At 46.0% G+C, this 16,515-nt stretch overlaps 1 protein-coding gene and 1 long non-coding RNA gene across 3 annotated transcripts in view; one reads left to right on the forward strand and one right to left on the reverse strand.

The window, feature by feature from the left end:
* Nucleotides 1-10,362, reverse strand: part of LOC122188021 — a 73,706-nt gene extending 63,344 nt beyond the window's left edge. For both annotated transcript variants that reach the window (XR_006181457.1, XR_006181458.1), the window contains exon 1: nt 10,268-10,362. This is a non-coding gene — a long non-coding RNA (uncharacterized LOC122188021). The remainder of the gene's footprint in view (nt 1-10,267) is intronic.
* A 112-nt stretch (nt 10,363-10,474) lies between these two features.
* Nucleotides 10,475-15,604, forward strand: PSMD7 (proteasome 26S subunit, non-ATPase 7). Its single transcript, XM_042885939.1, has 7 exons — nt 10,475-10,585; nt 11,229-11,320; nt 12,660-12,752; nt 13,603-13,700; nt 13,946-14,026; nt 14,399-14,490; nt 15,166-15,604. The coding sequence occupies exons 1-7, from the start codon at nt 10,512-10,514 to the stop codon at nt 15,602-15,604; spliced, it is 969 nt and encodes a 322-aa protein (XP_042741873.1). The 5' UTR covers nt 10,475-10,511.
* Nucleotides 15,605-16,515: the final 911 nt, after the last annotated feature.

Here is a 16,515-nt window from a genome sequence, read left to right on the forward strand (position 1 = left end):
CCTGTTTCTGCTCAATTCCTTGTTACCCTGCTCCTCTATAGCACAGCAGACAGGGACTTACACGAACATGACAGTGACATAACAACCCAAAGCCCTGGCTGTTTCATGGTGCTGACACTCACTCCTTCCCTTCAAACACCGAACAGAAGCAGGGCCCAACTTCTCCACAGCCACGGAAACAATTCCCTCTCCAATACATCCAAAAACATGTTGCGTTATTTTATCAAAGGTTCCATCAGGAGTCATTCTTGCACCAAAGGAAGCATACCAGGTGGCAAATTTTTCCACTGCAAATAAAAAACAACCTCTTTAAGTCCCAATAAATATACAGCTTCAAACGGGTGTTAAAACCACCAAAACACAAACATAACTGACATTAGCTTTCTGCATTCCGAGCACAAAGGATTATTCTCTTCACACGAGAACAGAGCAGGTTGCACAGAACTGCACTGAGTTCCTCGTGCAAAGCTGTGATGTGAACAGCCAGCAGCTAACGCTGCTTCTACGAGAACTGCACTGAATCTGGTGAGCCTCTACGCAATCCTAATGTAATATACAGATGACCTTACTAAGCTTCTCTGCCTTCTATAAATTACAGTTAACTGTGTGTCATTTTAGTTAAGTTCCCAACTTGCTGTGGTGTATTAGCATATTAAAATTAACTCTGTGGGCTGCAATCACTTTACCTTAATAAGCTGACTTACCAAGACAAATTTGATAAAATTATAGTACCCCCTCGTGGTGTTACCTTCATACCCCAGAAGAACATTTCTTATTATTATATTCTAAAAAAAATAAAAAAATCTTCTATCAAAAGCTCAGTGGATAACTAATTAACCTTTTCCAGAATCCAATAAGAGCAAAGGGAAATTAAAAGGTCTATCACCAGAATCTGAGAATGGATGAGTTAGAACAACATTTTTCCATAAGCCAAGAAAGTAATCTTTAATAAACCCTCGTGCATGTCACATCAACAAAGATAGCATGCAACGCTTTAATATGAAAAGCACATCTGAGTAATTGTCTCCATGATGCACCTCCAGTAAAGGGTTTTTAGGTGTTCTGAGGTATTTTTTTCTTTTTTAAATGAAAAGCAATCAGCTTATTGATTAGATAAACAACCTCAGATGCTGCCATTCAGTGATTTTATGTCACCTTGTACAGTGCTTTCCTCACTACACTTAACTATGGCATTTCATTGTAGAGCCCCCCTCTGCAGAACTCTTCAGTCTCCCGCCTCCTAATAACTATTACACATACACACAAACCGATCACATTTTCATTCAATAGTCCTAAGAAAATAAAGTAATGACAGATATTCAAAATGGGACAATGGGACAAAGGAAAAGTACGTTTCATATTCTCTACTCTTTCTGTTTTGATTCTGGTGGGATTACAATTTCATTCTTAAAAGCATTACGTAAATCAGTCTCCTTTACATATTCTGTTAAACACCTGCAGACTAACAGCCATACAGCCGATCAGAAGCACCTTTTGAGAAGAGCTCCTGGTACCTAAGGGCTCCCATTGCCCACTCCGTACCAGTAATAAAAATGGCAGGCTAATTCCAAAACATTAAGTGTAAAGACATTCTTTAGACTCCGTATATTGTGGGTTTTTTTTATACTTTACAAACAAAAAACCCACACTTGTAAAAGCAGAGTTAGCCTGGGATGGGTTTTGTTCCCCAGAGCTGGGACAGGTTGGACCCAGCAGCAGAGCCGGGTGCGTGCAGGCAGGGCTGCGCTGGGGGAGCAGTGGAGAGGGGAACCCAAGGAGGCGAGCAGTGGGATGGGGCAGCCAGGCTCAGTGCCTCAGCACGAGTTGTCATCCTGCTTCAGTCTGTGTGGGAAACAGGCACGTGTCCCTGTCATAGATGCTTCAGTGCAACATAATCAATGCAGCACAGCATCGAGAACAGCAGTAAATTTGGTCTATAAAATGCAGGTCTGTGCTGTGTGGGATTTACAACTGCCTAAGTGTGGAAATAAAGTAAATACATTTTAAGTTCCTGTTAGTTACGGAAAAAGCTTTGAAAAACTGTAATGCAGTACCAATAAAGTTTCTGTAAATGCTATTCTAAAATGTGCTTTCTCTAAAAGAAAATAGTTGCCATCAGAGATTCATTTTATTTGTTTCCATATTTTTCCCCTCTCAGGCTTCCAGCAAAACAGCAGATGAAGTTTGTTCTTCAGAAAGAATGCATGTTTCCCCGATTCTCAAATTGTGACAGTAGGGCGTTGGGACAACAGGGGAGGAAAAGGGTCCCATTAGTAAGTGTTGGTACCCCTAAAAAAGAGAGGAACCAGCCCACCTGAACACGAAGGAGCACTTCATGCTTCTGCAGTCCTGGCTTGGCTGGCACGGTGATTCCCTGACATTTTATTGTACGAGAGTCTGTCGCTAAAATCAACTGCCCAAGTGCCTGGCAGACAGGCCTCCAATTGGGTTTGACCTGAGATAAAATATGGAGGGGTGTCTTCAGTGCAATTGTATGTCATGGTTAGCGCAGAAGGGTCCTGACAAAACTGTATCAAATCTGAGTAACTGAGTATTTAGGCCTGAAAGTTTTCTCATCAGCACCCATGGTAAATGAAGTACCGCTTCCTAACGCTCGGACCCGCTCGCAACATCCCGGTGCAGCTCACACAGCCCCGCAGGGCCCATGGCACCATGGGCACAGCTGCCCTCTGCAGCCCGGGCACGAGGGGGCCGGGAGCTCCGGGGAGCCGCAGCAGCAGCACCGCCTGCAGGGAGCACTGCTGGGTCGGCATCTGATGTGGGCAGGACAGACGCGGCTGTTAACGGCCAACGATCTTCATCTCATCGTCTACCGAGCGCAAGGCGCCATCTTCCATTATGATGGACGCAAGCAGAACAATGAATTACCTCCATGCTCCGTGAGAAATGAAGCTTTGTATAGACAAAATTGCATACATTTTTGGTATTTAATTACAGGTTAAGGGCGGAAAAAAAGAGGAAGCCTGAATGAAATGTGCTGCAAGATTTTATCCAGGCAAGGGAGGCCCCTCTGCTTAACATACACAGCTATTAAAAATTTTTCGAGCAAATCACACGGAACTGCATCTGCAGTACACATTAATTCCTCCTTCAAACAGAAGCAATGATGATAATATCCTGGCTTCAGAACAGACTGCTTTAATTCCCCTTCAGCTCTCAATTCTGCCTCTCATTTTCCTACCGACTCTTAGAAATTCTATGGAAAGACACTGTTGTTAAACAGCAGCGAGTGTTATTCTCACAGCAGTGCACACTAATCATAATTCAGGTGGTGTCACGGAAGGCTGTAAGCTCTTAGCTGAACGTATTCGAAAAATGAAGTTTGTTTTTTTTTCCTCAGAGATCTTTACTTAAGTCAGCATGGAACTCTTGTAAAAGGTAACTACCGATAAGTCACAACTACCCAAGGAACAGCCTTTTTATTTTACTTTTTCTTATTTGTTGCTCACCATGACAACATAATAAATGAGCCCTGAGAGACCAGAAGTGCATAACTATTTAAAATGTTCTATTTTATCTTTTATTGTATGCTTCCAGACATAACAGTCATGGATCTTTTTTTTTTTTTTAATCGCCTTCAGTTTCTCCAAGTAAAATATTCCATTTTCAACTGCAGCATGCAATAATCAGAAATACACCTTCACCACTATTCTAAATGACAGTTTACAAAACTAGTCTTAATTTTGTGACTCGTTAATAATTACTTGCTCCTGTAAAAGGAAACCAACAGGCCAACAGTTTCAACATCTGCTTTTTCAATTTTTGTTTGGAGTTCTGTTGGATGTCTCTGTATTCTTTCATACATGACTAATAGGAAAGATACAAGACTAATAGGAAACATAACTGCAACTTCACTTATGGTTGGTTTCGGTTAACAGATGGTCTTTAAACTATCCAACATAAAAGCATTCATTTTAGAAAAACTGACCCCAAAACTGCTTCATAAAATAAAAAGTATTGCAGTGGGGTTTTTTCCAAAGCTTTAGGCTCTTTCAAGACACTACAGCATAAAGAGGCCCCAGGGTTTAAAAAAAAAAAAAAAAAACAACAACCAAAAAAACCAACTATGAAACCTTGTAATTCCCAACTTTAAATATCAGAGACTAAAAGCTTTACAATGCAGCAAGTATCAGAAGTGCACAGCTATACATGAAGGTGTGCCCCCTCGACAAAGCCTGTTCTTGCTAAATTTCAAATACCAACATAAAACTACAGCAGATCCCTCTGCTACAGATTGCTACAATAGGGCAACCAAAGCCACCTTCTTCCATGCGTTAGCACAGCATTTGTGGGGGGGGGGTTTACTTAGCAGTAACACAGCTGCTCCCTCCTGGATAAGGCACCACAGTAAGTCAGCCACCAACAAGCACTGACTGAACGATGTGCTTTCAGGGACATACAAGCTGGAGCAGCATCATACCACAAGTGCTACTTCCACACTGTGTATTGTAGAATACAGCGAAGACTTGTCCCACACGCACTTAGCACGCCTGAAGACCTCACTTTGGATCACAGAATCATAGCACGGCTTGGGTCAGAAGGAACATCAAGGACTATCAGGTTCCAACCCCCACCACAGGCAGGACCACCAACCTCCAGGCAGATGTGCCTGCGGTCCTTTGCTCAGGGTTTTCATTCGGACAACATGGTGTTAGAGAGCAACGCACGGCTCTGGTACGAGACCAGCCTGCTTGCAGCATGCTTTTTCTTAAAAACCCTCTGTCGACAAAGGGAACCGAGAATAAAACCAAAGAAAAAGCTGTTGTCCAAAGTGCCTTGCAAACCCATCCATCACACCCTGAGTACCTGGGGACAAATGGGTTCTGCTGCACTACTGCAGCTCTATGGGCATCACAGTGGTGCTGGTAAATACAAACAAGGTTTGATGCTGCTGCCTTTTTTCAAACTCATTCTTCCTTATGTTCCGACAGCGTCGCGACTGAAGCAAAGCATTAAACAAAACCTTACCTAGTTTTAAGCTAAGAATTAGGATCATATTACTCAAAGCTACATTAAAAAGTACTTTTTGCGAACCTGCTCTCCTACACTTGTTCTGAAGATTCCTGCACAACAGCACCAGACAGCTGAGCACAATTGGACTTGCTGCTTTTGCCAGTCAGCTGCCCAGCATCCAGCAGTGCTTCTCACATCTGGAAGAGACCAGAGGTGGCAGCACTTACACGGAGCAGACAAAACTGGCTTTATTTATATGCATACACAGTCAGACTCCGAGCCCTCGCTCACATTCACTTTTGCAAGGCGTTCCTCCCACACCGCTATGTCTATTAATGAAGTACCAATACAAGTCATTGATTTTTTTTTTTTTTTGTATGAACAAGAGCACTTTCCCTCCTATCCACTTATATTAAAGAACAGCCTCCAAAAAGTCACCCAAACAAGTTTAGAAACAGATTAAATAACAAAAACTCGCGAAGTAGCACTACGCCTCCAGAGCATGGCTCCTCATTGTCAGGAGAGGACTTTTAATTCCTTTCTAATCGCAATTTCACCAGCTTTGCAGAGGTCTGTGATCACATCAGTTTAAAAAACAAAGCAAAAAAACCCCGCTACACTAAAAGGTGCTGTGAAAAAATAAATAATACAAGAGTTTGCGCTGGAAAAAAGAGCTGGCAAATACACCTAAGTCGACTTTCAGAAAGTCTGTTTTTTTTTCCAGATGCATCATCAGCATCTGCATGTTCGCCATTTTTCATTTACAAACGGAGTATCAGAGGAACTCAGCCAAACTACAAGCCAAGAAGTCCGACGCACATTTTTAAAAACAGGGAATGTGTCTTGGTTATAGAACAAAAGAACTCATTTTATCACTTGGCTTTACCGCTTGAGAAAATGGCTCCTGGTGTGCTGAGCGCCATGATAAATGTGCCCCCTCCAGATCTTTATTGCCCTTGTAAATCAAAGGACTGACAGCAGTTAATAAGAAAGCTTTTGAGTGGTTTTGAAGTTTTGCTTTGTACAAATAAAATCTCATATTAAAGAATTTGCTGGTCCTCAAGGTGTGGAAAAATGAGTGGGACCAGAACTGCTCTGCTTTTTTTTTTTTTTTTTTAATTTTTTATTTCCAAAATTTAAAAAAAAAAAAAAAAAAAGCAAAAAAAAAAAAAAAGCACATTCTTAGCAAAAATAGAAGAATAAAGTACTGAAACTGCTGTATTGAAATACAGAAATCAGAGCCAGTGGTTTAGTTGTTAAAAACATCTCTGGCATTTCTATGCCCTCTGATTTCTGGACAGAACCACAGAAATTCTAAGTGCACAGCATCAAATCTGGAGGATTTTCCCCACAAATTTGCACTAGATGTCAACAATTCTTCCACAAGGATTTGAACTGCAGGAAATGCCAATTCTACATGCAAAAGTAATTGGCCAAAATTCCACTGTGATACTATTTGTGGAAGGATAGGGTTGTAACTGGATAACACACAGATATGGCCAAAAGGTCTTAAATTCACCAACAGCAACTACTGGGATACTTGCAGCTGATCAACCACAGTAAGCAGCACAAGTGTTCCTTCTAGATGTAATTCTGTAGATGCTCCACAAGGAGCCAAATAAATGACTGCAACACAAATATTTAAAGATCAGATTGCAAAGAATTGTACAGATCACTTTACAGTTACAGATTAAAAGTTTATTTTAAGGCATTTGGCTCTAGAACAGACACTTGGAATAAGTGGTCATTGCTTCTGAAGACCTCCAAATCGGAGCAAACTGATACTTATTCTGAAGCTTGGGTAAGTCCACGCTCCATGGCATCATGCTTTGAGCCTACAGCATCAGCATTTCGTTGAATTATAGTTTAACCAAACCAAATCAGAACTAATAATATTGTGGCGGCTTTCTGTTTTCCTTCAGTGGCTCGCGTTACCCGTTCCATTCCAGGCAGCATCATTCCTCCCAAAGCCCGGTCATAGAAATCTTTGCAGGAAACTACAGTGACGTGGATAAAGCTAAACTTATAAGGAAATAAATATTGCCCGTTTGAGCCAGTAGCATAAAGACATTATGCAACAAACTACTGACGGGTCTAAAGAAAGCTTCACTTCTCAAGTGGATTTTAAACACATCTTAAACGGCATCTCAATAAAAATACATTCTCATGGATGCACTGCTTTCCCCTCCTCTCCCAATCCTTCTGTCTTGAGAGAACAACATCAGGATTTTCTTTACAACCAAACAAAGCCGGAATTAAAGGCACACATTAAGAAGTGTCATTTAGGACGAGACTCCAAAGCATCAGGCACCGATACTTCCCAGCTGTGAGGATCCTTTGTAGCCACAGTCCCAAGGACATCCCTTAGCACTGGCAGGTTCTGGAAAGCCACAGAGGAAAAGCAGGTCGGGCAGAAGTGTCACTGCCTCCTGCACAGCCCACCCTGACCTGCCCACACCCCCCAGCTGCACTCTTCCCTTCAGGTATGCAGAGAACCCTCTGCTTGGGGAAGGTTCAGCCAAACTTTTCCCAGGGTGAGGCTCCTGATGGACCAGCAGCAGCGCCTGGCCCTTCTCAGACAAGATGGAAAAACTCACAAAGCAGACAGCAAGTCAGGAGGGCACATCCATCCAAGGCTTCGCTCCTGGGCCTGATGAGCTGCGGCTAACTGCAGCATGCTGGTATTTTCATTTAAAGCACAGTAGTGTTTTTAACTCTCACAGCTGGAAAGAACACCTAGAAACACAAAGCAAATGTATTCTGTAAACACATGCCTTCCCCAGCCTATATGTGGCCATCAGGCACTTTCGCGATTCTATAGCAGTCATCTCCATTTATTTTTTCTCCTTGCTGTTACAAATTCACGCTGCCCTCTGGCACCAAAAGCTGCAGGTGGAAAGGACCAGGAGAGAAATAAGGCCACTGCAAGTGTCCCTTAGCCACATTACCGGGGCTTTGTTAAGACAGCATTAGCCAAATTAGAAAGCAGCTGGCAAGCATGGACTCCATAAAGCCATGGCTGAGGGCTGCCCACAGAACATACCAACATGCCCCTATGCTAACAAGCACCTAGGCCCAAATGTGACACAGGGCATTTTACAGAATTAAAAAGCACGTTTGAAGAAACATTTCACGGCTTAGAAAAGCCTGCAGAGATGTCCTTCTGTGTCATCAATAAGCATAAACCTGCACTTACAGAATGCCAACAACATCTCGCAAACCACAAGGAAGAGAGAAGAGCAAAAGGTGAGCTCTGAATGAAGTGAATTAAGAACTCTTGTGCCATTGAAGACTGCGAGATTTTCTGCCAATTAACTTTCTTCTGAAACGCGGTCATAAGCGGCAGTAACTTACACAAGCAGTGGTGGGATTGCTGCTGAAACACGGCACATGCCCACCTCCACCAGCAGCACCAGGTTTCTCTGCCACTGACGTTTCCCTTCAGGTTATTAAGGTCTTTTATTACAGGAAGACCGGAGGTTCCTTCGACATTTCTAATCATTGATCTTACTTTTGAACTATTTTTCGGCAATTCTCTGAAAAGTTATATTTGAAAAGAAGAAAAAAGCCCAACAACAGACGCGCGATCGCGTGTCCCATTCCAGGAGCCTCCCCTCGCCAGGGCTTGCTTACGGCAGGACCTCTCCAAACTCTGAATTTCAGATCAGCAATCATGAATCAAAACATAAATAAGTATTGATGTTTGCCACTCTACAGTTAAATTACATCAAGCATCGATGCAATCAACTCATTAGCTGTTTTTTATTGAGCACCAACATTCATTACTTACTTTTCAATTCTTCAGTTAAGCAACATATTGCCTGTATTCCCAGCCTCCATCTACCATCTGATTAGCTCAATAATACTGATAATCTTCTCAAGTCAAAAGAGCCGGGAAGGGAAGTAACTGAAATCCCCATGAGCAGACTCAATTTAGTCTTTTGTGTATAACATCAATACGCTAAACTACCAGCAATGCAATCCGGCAAATGAAACTTCAAATGCGCTAAGTTAGAGAGTAATTTTAACAAAAAGTCACAGCAGGTCATTAAAACACCCCTTAATTGTCTCTAGATCGTACTCCGTTATCCTTCAACAACCTTCCTGGCATGCTGAGATTTTAAATCTCTTCTGACTGATGTAGGAATCAAGAACAGAATTGAAGTGCGACTGTCGCATACAGTCTGAATGCCAAAGGTCGGAGCAGCTCACTGGTATGCCAGCCCACCGCTCCAAATTTTATATCTTTTCTGTCCCTCGGTTATTGCCCGACATGATTTAACAACTAATTCCTTATTTAACGATGTCAAAGGTTTTTAGGAAATTGACTGTATTTCACCAACGATATATTTCTTCTTGATTACAGAGCGGTTAAAATGATTTTAAACCAAGGCAGCAAAATAAAGCAGTAATAAAATCAATAGAAGGAATGTTTTAAGCACCTTTTATTAGGTAATGGCATTTAAAATATCCGTAGCTTGTAACGGCACTTAGGATATGCCCAAAAATCAATGAGCTAAATTACTTATTGAACTAGTTAATTTGAACACTGAGTTTTATATGTATATTGATAAAACAAGCTACAGGAACGCCGGCCGCGTTGGAATTCCGCGGTCAGAGCTCTCCCTCTGCTGGAAGAAAGCTCCGCCAGCTCCGCCGAATTCCGCCCGAATCGCCAAGTCGGCGCCGGGCCGCGTAACGCCGGGCAGCGCCACGAGAGGGCCGGGCTCGGGCTGCGCCTGGCGGGGAGCGGCCGGGGCGGCGGAGCGCCCCGAGATCTGAACAGCAGCGCGGGCTGCACGGCGCCACGTGGGCAGGGCGGGGAAACGCGCCGAGCAGCAGCACGTGGGGAAAGCGTAGAAATAGGGACCGTCACCGAACGCGTCCTCGGGGGTGCGACGCGGAACCCTGGCGGCTCGGAGCAGCGCCAGCGCAGGCCGTGCCGAGCTGCGAGCGGAACGGCGCCGGGACCGGGACAGAATCGGGGCCGAACGGGAAGGAACGCCGCCACGGCAGCGGGGAACGGCGCGGAGTGCCGCGGGCAGCGCCCGCCCGATGAGAGCCGCCTTTCAGTAAATGCGGCCCGCTTGGCGGGAAAGGCGGGAGCCCAGCCCGTGCCTCGCGGTGCCCGCGGGAGGTGCCGCCACGGCTCCGGGCCAAACCGCCCCCCCGACTGAGTCGCCGAGAGCTGGCCCTAAGGCCCCCCCGCCTCCACCGGAGACCCCCTCAGAGCCTCCCCGAGACGAAGCTCGCCCGCTCCGCCCATCTTCCTCCCCTCCGGCCCGCCCCTTACCTCACGCCGAACGACGCCACTTCCCCAAAATGGCGCCTCGCCGCTCGTCACGCGCACCTCCTCAAGATGGCGGCGCCCTCGCCGAGCGGGCCCGCCTCCCGCCGACCTCTTCAAGATGGCGGCCCGGCCCCGCCCCGCCGCGGGGCAGGCTGGGAGCGGGGCCTGGCGGTGGGGAGCGGCCTGCGGCGGGCTGGGAGTGGGCTGACGGCGGAGCGGGGCCGGAGCGGGCCGGGCGGGGGACGCCATGCCGGAGCTGGCGGTGGACCGCGTGGTGGTGCACCCGCTGGTGCTGCTCAGCGTCGTCGATCACTTCAACAGGTGGGGCCCGGCCGGCGGTGGGGCCGCGGCGCTGAGTCACGGGCCCGAGCCGCGCCGCAGTGTGAGGAACGCGGGGCTGCGGGGGGCAGGGGCCGGGCGATCGCTCGGGTCGAGACCCCGAGGCGAAGGGAGCGCAGCCCGCAGCGCGCTGGGGTGGGCTCCGTCCTCGGGAGGAGGAAGAAGGGTGCTCGGACGGTAGCGGGCCGCGGGCGGGCCCTCACGGTGCGGGGAGCTCTGCGGACGCGGTGGAGGGAAGGGGAGCCCAGAGCCCGCTGCAGTTCGTGCCTTAGCTGCCGAGCGCGACCCTCTGAGCGGCGGCGTCGTGCCGCCGGTAGCCGTGCTGCAGCCGCTCACGCGGGCACCGGCGCAACTCGGAGCCGCGCTGCGTGGATCCCCGCTTTGCGGCACAGCGCCCTGCTCAGCCCCGCGCCGAGCGCCGCCGCGTTCCGAGGTTTGGTGACGAGGGCACCGGGATACCTTTCTTTTAAGAGTAAAGCAACAGTCGGCGACCAGAAATCACGGTGCCCCTAATTCTGTTCTGCCCGTGCGCCGGGTGCTTGGCGTGCCCGTGGCAGAAGCAGCCGCCGCTGCCCGGCTGTCTGTGCGGGCTGCCGTGTGGGCGCTGACGGCGTTTTCCCTTCAGAATAGGAAAGGTTGGGAACCAGAAGCGCGTGGTGGGCGTGCTGCTGGGCTCCTGGCAGAAGAAGATCCTGGACGTGTCCAACAGCTTTGCAGGTGAGTTGGGCGTCCACCCCCATTAGGACGTGATTTAAAGGCTGCGCTGTATGTTTGTCCCTAAGCCGCTGTGCCAGCTTACAGGTCCTCCTCTTGTACGGATCGGCCTGTATCAAAGTCGAGGGATCCCCTGCTTTAGGAGGGGCTGGAGTGGGCGATCTCCAGAGGTCCCTTCCAGCACCCGTGACTGTGATTCTGTGAAACAGCTGCCTGCTGTTGAAGTGCCCCATTGGAGCCTGTCTCGCCCGGCAGCCTCCCTGCAGCACTGCAGTGTGCCATGCTCCAGCAGCAGGAGTAAACTTTTTTTGAAGCACTGCTGAATGTTTTGCTGCACTGGACACACTGACCTCTGCTGAGCGCTCGTGTCTCAGCTTGTGGAACACCTCTCTGCCCAGTGCTCGTGTGGCCGTAACCGCTTATGGGAAGATGTCACCCTCAGATTTTGTCCAGTTAAAGTGCTCCTTCCCCCTTAAAGCATGTTCTCAATGGTGTTGAAACCATTTCCTCTTACGTACCTTCATGTGATATCAGGAGTAATTTTTGGGTGCACGGCTCTCACTAACCCACTTGTGTTAGTTATATCATTTCCTCCCCGGTGGGACTGCTCTGACAAAGCAGAAATATCTCAGTTTATTTATGGAGTTCCACAGTTGTAAGGAGTTCTCCCACATGATGACTTTTTTTTTTCTGTTTTTCTTTGCCAATTTTGGAAGATCTTTTTTTCCCTTTGAGTTGAAAAGAAGTTTGGGATTTTTTTGCTACTATGATGGCCTTTCAACTTTGAAGCTTTAGTATTTCTGTAAATCAAAATGCTGAGAGCACTGTTCTCAAAACCAGCAGTGTGCCCTGTATGCATGCTAGCTGATAAAACCACTCATCCTTTACTCAGGGGTAACTGGTCCTTCCCTAAAGTGCCTCTTTATGTTCTACTAGTCTGTAAAAGCGTTGATGAAATGCGTCCTATGGCGAAACCTCCTTTTGCTCTTTGTTGATCAACAAACTGCAAAGTCTGCTGGGATCCTATTTATCATATCAAATGTGTATGCATACCATGCAGTTACTGTTGTGCAGGGGAGAGTTTCCCTCTGATGCTTTGATGTTGGCCACCGAGGATAACTTTTAGAACGCTTTGCATTTTATTCCTCTGTTTTAAAACTGCTGGCAGTTAGGAGAAAGAATTGCACTGTAGTTTTGCACTCACGGCACAACATTGCAGAGCAGTTGAAACTGATTAAGATCCAATTGCCCCTAGCAGCCAGAGCGATCTTAAAACATGGTGCTTCTACAAATACTTTTAGTCAGAAAATTGGTTTCTTAAATATTGGCATTTTATTTCCAGTACCTTTTGATGAAGACGACAAGGATGATACTGTGTGGTTTCTGGACCACGACTATCTGGAGAACATGTATGGAATGTTTAAGAAGGTCAACGGTAAGTTTAGGTTGCCTTGCATGGATACACTCCTAGAAACTTTTAACTTTGTCCACGTGAGAAGGTGCATTCATAGCTAAGCAGGAAATGCTGTGCCCAGGTAAGAAGCCTCTCCATGCTAATTCCTTATGTAGCTTCACTTTGCTAATGGTTTTCCAAGGGTTAATTTGTTTAAGTAGTTTGTGTTCCTAACACATTCGTTCATACCGTATTAATTTTCCTACGTCTGATAGCTTTGTATCTTCAGAATTAGTTAGATTTCATAAATGCTGCTGTTTCTAAAGAATTACGTATGTTTCTCTTCTATAACTTCTGTGCAGATTTGCCCTGAAATCGTTTTTATGAAGAACATATTTGGGGATTATGTAATATTTACAAATATTACAAACTCATGTTTTAGACAGTAATTCTATTACTCTTCATTACTTCATTTGAGACATTAAAGTTCAGTTTATATATGACATTCAGTCATAACTTCAGTTCCCATGAATTTTCTTTGCTCTAGCAACAATTCAAAATGATTGAGACATTTGTGAAACAGTTCCTGTTTCTAGAGTTTTTGTATCTTTAGATGTCAGAGTTGCAAGTTGACAGATGGCTGTTATGTAAATTACTGCATTATATGAAATAGACTCATTTAATTAAGAACCTTGGAGTAGTTATTTCTGTAAAATGTCTTCATTGCTAGCCATGCAATTGTTTTGCCTCCTCTGATTCATTTTCTCCTGCCTTACATTCATTTTCTGCATGCGTCAGATTGCTCATTTGCTAATTCAGTCTCCACCCAAATACTTCTGTTGTTGTCTTGCTACACAATTCTGATTTTAGAATCCTTTCTGGTTTTGCTCAGCTAGAGAAAGAATAGTTGGTTGGTACCACACAGGCCCTAAACTGCACAAGAATGACATTGCTATCAATGAACTGATGAAAAGATACTGTCCAAACTCTGTAAGTGCTGCGCTTTGTTTGTTTTTCTTTCTCTAAATGTGGACATGGGAATCCTTGGCCCCTACTTTTGTAATAGTTGATAAAACTTGTGAAAAAAACTCACAGCAAAGTATTTTAAACAGCTGTAGATGTCTTATTTCAATGCTTGGAGTTAACACCTCTGCATAGCCTGTAGTGTGAAGGTGTTTTGTTCCAGTCCTTGAGTAAAACCTGGTATTCTATGTTTTGTTCTGTTTTTCCATAAGGTGTTGGTGATTATTGATGTGAAACCAAAGGACCTGGGACTGCCCACAGAAGCTTATATTTCAGTTGAAGAGGTTCATGATGTGAGCACCTAATGCTTTTCTGTGCCTTCCTAGGAAAAGGTTTCCATTGAAAGATGAGTGTTGGGATGTCTGTATGTTCAAAAGGACATACGTCCCGTGGCACTCATTTGCCCTCTGCATAGGTGATGTTACATTCCCTGCTGAGGGCCTGTGTGCTTCATCCTGACACTTTTCTGCCCCCATTTGTCCCATTGCCTCTTCCTGGTTCTGTCGCGCAAATGAGACTCAGTTCATCTTACGCTGCTTCGGCACAGTTCACACTGCCCCCTGTTTGTGGCTGAGCCATTTGTGCTGCCCAGTCCGTCTCTTTGTGCCCGTAGTCAGCTGTGTGCTCAGCCTAACCCTGTGTCCTTGTGTTTGTGCACCTCCAAGGATGGCACTCCAACCTCCAAGACGTTCGAGCACGTGACTAGTGAGATCGGAGCGGAGGAGGCAGAGGAAGTTGGTGTTGAACACTTGTTACGGTAAACACCTTTAAGATGAGAGCTTTCTTGTGAGACTCGCACAGGGAACATGGTCCATCTGGCATCTCCCAGTGCCAGCTTCCTGGAGGAAATGCAGAGCTTGTGAAACACACTGCTTATGTTCTCTTAGCAGTCTCGCTCGGCACGTTCAGCCATTGCTAGTGGAAGGTGTAACTGCCCACTGAAACTCCATCAAATGATGACAGCTACATGGTCATCAGTTCAGAGCTTTGAAATATCGTGGTCTGGAACCATCTCAGCCCCTGCATACATCGCAGAGCAGGACTGAGTGGGACCATGGCTGCCGGAGCTGCAGCTGGAAAACTGGCAAAGCTTGCCAGCCAGGAAAAGAGCAGCCACCTCATACAAACTGCACAGCCTTTTCACCTGTTGGCTTCTTTCTTTCTATCCCTCTAACTGGTGGTATCACTACTATTTCCAAAGACAGCATTTCTGCACAAAAGCGTGCAACAATGACCTATTTTATACACGTTTTCTAATGTAAATCAGTTTGATCTCATTCTTGGACTTGAAGTGCTCTGTTTAGTTGTACTTCATCTGTTCTTGCAACTGCTGTTCTTTATAAACAGGAAAGACCTCTTAGTGAATACTCACAGCTTGTTGATGAGTATGCAGCAAACATTGTAATGTCCAATCTTTGTTACCATGTTTCAGAGACATCAAGGACACCACGGTGGGCACTCTGTCCCAGCGGATCACAAATCAGGTCCATGGCTTGAAGGGACTGAACTCCAAGCTTCTGGACATCAGGAGCTACCTTGAGAAAGTAGCCATGGGCAAGCTACCCATCAACCACCAGATCATTTACCACCTTCAGGATGTCTTCAACCTGCTACCGGATGTCAATCTGCAAGAATTTGTCAAGGCCTTTTACCTGAAGACCAATGACCAGATGGTGGTAGTTTACCTGGCTTCTCTTATCCGCTCGGTGGTTGCCCTGCACAACCTTATCAACAACAAGATTGCCAACAGGGATGCAGAGAAGAAGGAAGGACAGGAAAAAGAAGAGAGTAAAAAGGAGAGGAAAGATGAGAAAGAGAAAGACAAGGAGAAGAGCGATGTCAAGAAAGAAGAGAAAAAAGAGAAAAAGTAAAATGTGTAGTTTTTTTATTTGTAAATTAAAAAATCTTGTAAACTAAGTCACTTTGCTGCTGGGTTCTTTTCCTTTGTAATGAGAAGTGCTCTGCTTTTTGGTGCTTCGATACTCATTGCATTCATTGTAACACGGCTGTATGGATGGACACAACGTGGCAGAAGCCACCACAAGAAGAGAGTTGCTGTAGGTGGGTGCTGTGTCCAGGGTGGGCTGAGCTGTACCAGTGCCTGTGGCCAGGAGGCAGCAATGCAGCCAGAGGAGGCCCCTAGCAAATGAATTTCTGGGGGTGGGCTGTGCCATGCTGGCAGCAGTTTCCCACAGTGCAGCACAAGTATGGTCTATTAAGGAAATAATAACCCATTGCAAGTGCTGCTGAAGGCAAAATGATGGGATGCTAGCTGGCCCCTGGTGGTGTGAATAGCAGGCTTATTTAGTTCTGCTGTGTTGGAGTTTTTCTTTTTGAACCAAAAGCTGTAATTCCCAGGGATGCTGTTCTCATGTGCCTGATTTCCATTGCTGCCTCACAGCTGTCAGCATGGTACCCCAGCACCACACACAGCATGACAGCATCCAAGCCCCCGTGGCACCACATCCCCATGAGGGTGGTGCCACCATGCTGTGCCAATCATATCCACCCCTCCTGCCCTGCCTGCAGCCCACTAATTACAGAGGACACGTTCATCATGGCACCCAAATGTAGGCACACAGCCACAGCACCACAGCCAGCCAGCCATCCCACAGCCATTTTTAACTACGCATGATTACAGACTAAGAGAGGCAGGCAGGCGCTGTGCCCAGCCAGACCCTCAACACAAGGAAGGTGCCTCCATGTGTGCATAGAAAAACAGATGGAATGTATGTATGTATTCATGGAAACAAACCTAGAGGCCAACTCTGAGCAGAGCCAT

The sequence above is a fragment of the Lagopus leucura genome, unplaced genomic scaffold (genome assembly GCF_019238085.1).
Source record: "Lagopus leucura isolate 7727_CA_CO unplaced genomic scaffold, USGS_WTPT01 Super-Scaffold_100053, whole genome shotgun sequence".
Classification (NCBI taxonomy): Eukaryota; Metazoa; Chordata; class Aves; order Galliformes; family Phasianidae; genus Lagopus; species Lagopus leucura.